Source organism: Sprattus sprattus (assembly GCF_963457725.1).
Source record: "Sprattus sprattus genome assembly, chromosome: 5".
NCBI lineage: Eukaryota > Metazoa > Chordata > Actinopteri > Clupeiformes > Clupeidae > Sprattus > Sprattus sprattus.
This window is the reverse complement of record NC_137924.1, coordinates 13,959,144-13,966,643: the sequence shown is the minus strand read 5'-3', so window position 1 is coordinate 13,966,643 and position 7,500 is coordinate 13,959,144. Positions and strand designations below refer to the sequence as shown.

Genomic DNA, 7,500 nt, shown 5'->3' with positions numbered 1-7,500 from the left:
GCGCTTGTATAAAATCGAGGCCGTTTCTTCTGGCAGCGAAAAAAAAACAAAATTCACATTTTCACATCAAAGCTCTTTGTGTGTGTCTCTTAAAATACATGAAAGTCTTCGCCAAGGTCACCGCCACACCACCCACTTCCGTCGGCAGGTAATGTTGGCACCAGCCTCCCCCCACTCCCCCCCTCCTCCCCCCACTCCCACCCCCTGGGGCTCCGATCCATTTAGTGGGCGTTGCTCTTTGAACTCGTGTACACATAAAGGCCTTTGTGAGGTGTCGGAGACAGGGAGCTCTGTGCAGGCTCATTCACAGGCCAACACTTTTCCCTCTTTCTCCAGCACTCTGCCAGCCCAACTCGAACCCAGTGCCTCACCACAGACTAACTAGGGGGGCTGATTGGCACTTCCTGACTGGAAAAAAACAAACTTCGGTAAAGTACAGGCCCATTAGAGTCGTGTTTGGAATGGTTCTTCATCGTGCGCATCCAACGAGAACACCTGTGGAGAATTTGAGACGTCATTATCGCAGCAGCCTGTGTTGGTGTATGAATATTTCAGCATGTTTATAAGTGGTGAGGATGTGCTCCCAAATGCAAGACCACGCTATCTCGGCTGGAGATCAATGTATTCGCTAATCTCATCGTGTAAGATTTGGGGAAAGACGGGCGAAAAACAGAGATAACCATTAAAGATGCATAAAGGCCTGCCAGACATGAGATGCCCCATACTGTTCTGGTTGGGGGGGGGGGGGGGGGGGAGAGAGAAAGAGAGAGAAAGAGAGATAGACAGACTAAGAAGGGAAAAAAGCAGCGCCTTACATTACAAGGAATAATTCTGTCCGTGAATGAAAGCGAATTAGCATCGGAACATTTGCATAATACATACAGCCGAGCTCCCTAAAAAAGCCGGCACTGGAAGCCTTTCAAACCACGGGGTCATGAGAGGTTGATTAAACCAGTGGGAAGAATACAGATTGCCACTCTGCGGTAAGCGTCTGGCTCTGGCCGTATGTGTCCCGAGGAAAAAGAAGAGGAGGAAAGAGAGAGGCAGACAAAAACGGAGAGAGAGACAGAGGGGCAGAGCACCTCACTGATTTACTCTCCTCTGAATCTTTTATGCTCGGAAACAGAATTTCAAACTGTATCTTCACATCAATCTGAATATATTAGCTTGCGGCGATTTAACTTTTTTGCGCAGTTCACCAGAAAAAGTAAGTGTGTGTGTGTGTTTGTGTGTGTGTGTGTGCGAGAGTGTGTGTGTGTGTGTGTGTGTGCGAGAGTGTGTGTTTGTGTGCGTTTGCGAGTGTGTGTGTGTGTGTGTGGGATGGAGAAGGAGCGTAGGTCTGTGCTGTTCAACTTTGCTTCCGTCGACCACACAGAGCCGCTTGTGTGAGGGGTAGGCTGGTGAATGTGAAGAAGTCGCGGAGTGCACCCACAAGAATGTCATCTGTGCTCCAGGGTGTCTTGAATGGCCTCATACATAGTCATTACATTCACTTATTCCCTACAATCAACATACACTCTTATATTGTTCCATGGACCATACGTTGTGTTTTCTATGAATATGTTGTATGTAAGGACCGAGTGCTTTGTACAAGAATTAAGACTGAGTTATTGAGCTTGTGTGAAAGGATGCTTTTGTATTGTGGAGATGGGAAAATGGGGCTCTGTGTGTGTGTGTGTGTGTGTGTGTGTGTGTGTGTGTGTGTGTGTGTGTGTGTGTGTGTGTGCGTGTGCGTGTGCGTGTGCGTGTGCGTGTGTGTGTGTGTGTATGAGCGAGAGAGAGACAGCACTGTTTGAGTGTATGTCAAAGAGACCTTCTGCTTTGTATCGGAGCTAACTTCTGAAGCTCCAGTCAGGCAGACGGTCGGTCATCGTCTGCGTCCCCACGTCCCTTCTCTGTCTGAGCCGCAGCTCTCTGCCTCATCCCCTTACCTTCCTCCCTCGCCTCCGCGTCTGATCCCCCTCACCACCGCCTCCATCCTCTAGTCCCTCTCACTGAAGTCCCTGTTCCTCTGGTCTCAAGGCCTCTCCGTTTTGCTCAAATAAAGAAAAGAGCCGCACTCTCAAGTGTAAACTTTTTCTTCTTAACTTATTGGGAGCCTGTCAAAAGGCAGGACGTGTTTCGGCTCTTACGGCGCCGAAGATGGCTTAGTGACGAAACGCGTTTGTCTTTTGATATGCTCCCAAAGACCCAGTTTAATTGGAGTTGAGCACGCCTGCTCCCTTGTTACTCACTGCTCTGCATAACAGCTCAGTCCCTGAGCATTCACTGGAATGTGTTACGCAGCAGCTAAGCTACGGCTCGCTCAGATTTATATTTATCCAGCCGATATCCTTAGATAAACAGAGCCGCGGTTCGGACGAGCAGCCTTGCATAAACAGAGTTGGCTTTCCTTGTGGGCAATAACTTGGTTCGCTGCAAAACAATTAGAAGTTGTGAAATATGTCAAACTTGAGCTGAATCTCAGTGTTTCATCTGTTGCTCTGGTTTGCATGTGTTGTTCGGCCCAACTGGCTGCAGGGGGTTGATAATGTGAGGTAGTAGGGGGCTGTACTCTCTAGAAGCCATATCGGGAAACGGTGTGGAGAGCTCTTGGCATTGGATCGTCGTGATTTTAAGGGAAACATCAGGGCCATTTCCTTTTGTGTTCAGGCTGCCTTGGTGTGAACAGGGCAGTGGTTATACAGTATCTTGTTGGCTGACAGAGAATGAAAGCTGGATAAAGTAGATAGCAGTGGTGCAGAGGGGAAGGTGATACAACATCCCTGCTTGGGATGCAGTCTCTATTCCAAGTGCGTCTGTGGCCATTTTCATGCTTGTTGAAGTATCAGATTCCTCACCGAGGGGGAGCCGACTCAGAGAGCTGGAGCCAAAATGGCTTCTTAAGGAGGCTTGGGTGAGAGCCGCGGAGAGCAGCAGGGTAAACACCAAGGCCTCTGATGAGCTTCCAGCAGGAGCAGAGATTAATACGGCGCCCGGACAGTCGGGACATCCAGATAAGAACAGGGCGTCAGAGAATGACTGTCTGCTCCAGCGAGGAAACCAGTCCCTAGTGAGTATCCATCTCTTCCTCTGTGAGCAGTCTTTTAACCTAATGAACTTGTTTTAACTTGTTAACTACACTGGCTGCCTTTAGCTGAGCTGTGTGATGACTTAGTCAGAGAAGGACTGTCTGCTTCAGCGAGGATTCCAGTGTTGAAGGATCCATTTGACTCTGTGAGCAGCCTGCTCGCTAATGTAGCTGTGCGAGCTGAGCTGTGTGGTGACCAGACCGGGGCTGAGAGGTTTAAGTGAGCCAAGCGTAGTCTGTTGTTCTGTGAGGTATCTACCACTGCACATGGCAGATGAATCAGCACCCTCTCTGTTTTGTCTGCTTACTGTAAGTGGTTCAGTGTGACTCAATGGCCACAGTGGATTTCTTCTTCTCACTCTGTGAATGAGTGTGAACTATATGCTGTAGTATTGTTACAGAATTGTCTGACAGGCAATGAAAACATTCAACAAGGGACTTTCTTTTCTTGATATGTTAGGGTAGGCTACCTCAGGTATACTACTTTAAGTTAATATCATTTCAGTGTAATGGAGCCAAATTAGATTAACTACATTTGGGAGATAAGAAGGGTTAGATTATGGGTAAGAAAGATAAGAGCAAAGTTTTGTGGTAGCATGCCGGTATCTACTTGTTCAATCACTGTGTGTGTGTGTGTGTGTGTGCGTGTGCGTGTGCGTGTGCGTGTGCGTGTGCGTGTGCGTGTGCGTGTGCGTGTGCGTGTGCGTGTGCGTGTGCGTGTGCGTGTGCGTGTGCGTGTGCGTGTGCGTGTGCGTGTGCGCGTGCGCGTGTGCGTGTGTGTGCGCGTGCGTGCGTGTTTATCACATTTGTTAAGCTCACTGATGTCTCCTGTTTGTCTGCTCATGAATATTTACAGACGAGAACAGACAGCTTGCTGCTTCCCCCCTGACCACGGTGCTTTTAACACTTTTAAAAATCATTTCAATGACGAGCAACGTGGATGTGAACATATGCAAAGTCATGATCCGCGCATGATCTAGAACTAGTTTTATAATCTCTTCAGAACATGAGCAAGATTTTAAGAGCAAACATGGGGAGGTCAGCACAATGCTGGGGTGTGTCTCCATGTGTAAATTAGCTCATGTTTTGCCAATTTTTTTCCTTGGAACTTCTGGATTATTTTATGTGGGGCAGACTTCCCACACAAGAATATCTGTCTCATCTGGTTGAAACCGCTCTGTTCGTGACCGGAAATTGGTTGTTTGCTCAATTTTAGAGCAATTACCGTGAGAACGTTGATAAGGTATGGTCGAATCGTTGTGATTGGATGATAAAGAATCAGTTTATTGCCGAATCCCCTAATTGCGCAACCCATTTATTCTTTATTGCGCCCTGTTTGGGTCAATGAAATGAGCATATATAGGTATGACTATTGTGTCACTGTGTGGTTTCGGATGTGCGAAGCCTGTTTGCGGTGCTGGTTTCCCTATGAAATTAGGGCCCAAGGTGTTTGATGTCAAGCCAGTGCTGCTGGGGATTTCTTTCTCTCTCTCTCTTTCTCCTCTCCTCTCCTCTCCTCTCCTCTCCTCTCCTCTCCTCTCCTCTCCTCTCCTCTCTCTCTCTCTTATGCATTTCAAGTGAGGAGTCCATAGATGGCAGTGTAATTCAAGCTGAGGCTGGCTCAGAGAGTTGGCCGGGCGTTGGCATGAGCACCAACACAAACGCCAGGGGTTTGATTGTGGAACTGTAGCACAGCTGGAGGATGTGTGCGGCTCTCTCTCTCTCTCTCTCTCCCTTTCTCTCTCTCTCTCTCTCTCTCTCTCCCTTTCTCTCTCTCTCTCTCTCCGTCTCAGGGAAAGAAATCAGGTTTTTTATCCATCTAATCTTGTTGTAAGGGCTTAGGCTGCTCACACAGCGAGCCTTCTGATTAAAGCCATGGAGAGGCAGGTTAGCGGGGGTCAGAAGACGGAGGAGAAGGAGCAGTCAGAACTCTACACTCTCTCTCGCCCTCCCTCTGTCTCTCTCTCTATCCCTCTCTCCCTCCCTCTCTCTCTCTCTCTCTCTCCCTCTCTCTCTCCCTCTCTCTCTCTCTCTCCCTCCTTCCCTCTCTCGTTCTCTCTCATATAGCTAAGGGCTTGCTTTATTGCCCGCGGGAGGCTTTCTCCCATGACTTTATTTGGTCAGGTCTGAAACAGGTTGGATGGCAGACCCTGCCTTTGATGTTCCCCCAGCCAGACGGACTGTGATAAATGTTATGGATGTAGGGAGCTCCACGGCTGAGAGCTTTTATAGATGTCCAGTGACACTCTCCCCCTGCTTTAACAGGTTCTGAAGGGGGTGGTGTGGGGGGGTTGGGTGGTTGGGGGGGGGTGGGGTAGGGCATAAGGGGGGTGGAATCTAACATTGACATGCGTCCTCACTTATTCAAGCAGATCCTAAATAATTGGAGAGGAGCCCGTTTGATCCTGCTGTTGCTCTTGGAAACAAAAATGAAGAAGTTGAAAAGAAGCTTGTCAAATTCATTTTTAGCCACCATGCTAAATCTCACCTCCATCCACCCTTCCTGCCCCCCTCGTGTTTTTTGCCACAGCACTATTCCTCTGGGGGCGGGAGCTGCTGAGAGGCTTTTGAAACGTGAGTGAGAGACGGACTGGACCGGTGGGGGGGGGGGAGGGCGTGTTGAGAGATGGCCTTTGATAGCGCCGCTGTCAGCGAGAGAAAGGCATAGCAGGAGCCTCCTTTTGGAGGAGCGCGTCGTGCAGCGCGCCCCAGGATCGGGGCTGAGGAGGAGGCACCGAGGGGGGAGTAACCAAGCCGCTAGCGCAGTCCTGTGAAACTAGCAGAGCGCCTACAAAGACATTCACACACATGATGACACATATCTCCAGAGGTGTGCATGCACACGTACATACACAGACTTTTATACCTACATGCATAACCAGCTGGGTGTGTATGCATGGACACACACACACACACACACACACACACACACACACACACACACACACACACACACACACAATACATGCATGCGCCAATGGCGACACAAAAAGACAAGCTACATGAATGCACTGGGGGCCACAAGAGTGTACACACACACACACACACACACACACACACACACACACACACACACACACACACACACACACACACACACACAAACACCCCATACATGAATGCACAGACTCTCACACTCATCCACATGGTTGCTAAGGAGCGAAGTGTTTAATAGGGTGCAGTGTTTTGACGGTTGAATGAAACAAGCAGACAGGACAGTAGGGGTGGGTTGGGGGGGGTTGCTACCAAGCGTGGTTAGCTGGGAATCCGGCGCTGAGTAGAGCTCTACGCCACGAGCCTGCCTTCCCTAGTTTTGGAGTGGACACACGGTCCCCCAACGCTGCCCATCACCAACCAGCAGCAGCAGCACACAGTCAGCTGGTCAGTCAGGCATATCTCTGACAGACACGACCCTGGAGACAAGAGAGGTTCTCCTTTCAGATGAATCCCATTTCCCTACCATCCTCTCTCTCTCTCTCTTTCTCTCTCTTTTTCTCTTCTCTCTCTCGCATGCTTCTGTTCTGCTCTGTTTATCTCTGTCAGATACATACATATACAAGCATATACACCCAACCTCTCACATGTACTCCCATAGCAAACACACACACACTCTCTCTCTCTCTCTCGCTCTCTCTCTCTCTCTCTCTCTCTCTCTCTCTCTCTCTCTCTGTTAGTTCCTAAGAGGCTAATTGGTGTGGTTTCCTGCAGCAGTTTACATTCCCAGTGCAGGCTGCTGTGGCGCAGTGAGAGGGATGGGGGAGTGAGATAGAGGGAGGGGGAGACTGGAGACTACAGCTCCCATCAGCGCTGGGAGAAGGAGAGCAGGAGTCGTCCCGTCAGGACGCTACGCTCCTCTCTCTCTCTCTCTCTCTCTCTCTCTTTCTTTCTCTCTCTCTCTCTCTCTCTCTCTCCTCTCACCCCAAATCCCATCTGGAAAAAACTTAATCCAACAAGAATTCCCTCTCTTTCCTCCTCTGTGCCTGGCCATCTCCCTCTCCCTGCATTCTCTGCTGGTTTCTCTCTCATCTCACTCTGTCCATCTACCCCTCTTCCCTCTCTGTCTGTCTCTAACTCTGTCCTCCCCCCCCCCCTCTCTCTCTCTCCCTCTTTCTCTCTCTTTATCTCTCTATCTGTCTCTCTCACTCTGTCCTTTTCCCCCTCTTTCCTCTCGCTTTCTCTTTCTATCTCTGTCTCTCTCTCTCTCTCTCTCTCTCTCTCTGTTGCTCTTGCTCTCTTTCTACCTCCCTTTCTCACTCACTCGTTCTCCCACTCTCACACACTCACTTTCTCTCTCTCTCCCCCCCCCCCCCCCCCCCCTCCCTGTCTCTCTCTCTCTCGCTCCCCCTCTGTGCCGCTCTCTCGCTCTAACTGCAGGACCAATCAGAAAGCCCAAGTATGTGGAGAGCCCTCGCGTTCCCGGAGACGCCATC

At 49.8% G+C, this 7,500-nt stretch overlaps 1 protein-coding gene across 1 annotated transcript in view; it reads left to right on the top strand.

Annotated features, from left to right (window-relative positions):
• The window catches only part of tanc1b (tetratricopeptide repeat, ankyrin repeat and coiled-coil containing 1b), a gene marked incomplete at its 5' end in the record, with an annotated part of 93,176 nt that overhangs the window by 7,354 nt on the left and 78,322 nt on the right, over positions 1–7,500 (top strand). The window contains one exon of the mRNA XM_080839672.1: positions 7,445–7,500. This exon is cut by the window's right edge and continues 52 nt beyond it. Coding sequence (XP_080695798.1) covers positions 7,445–7,500 — 56 coding nt within the window. The remainder of the gene's footprint in view (positions 1–7,444) is intronic.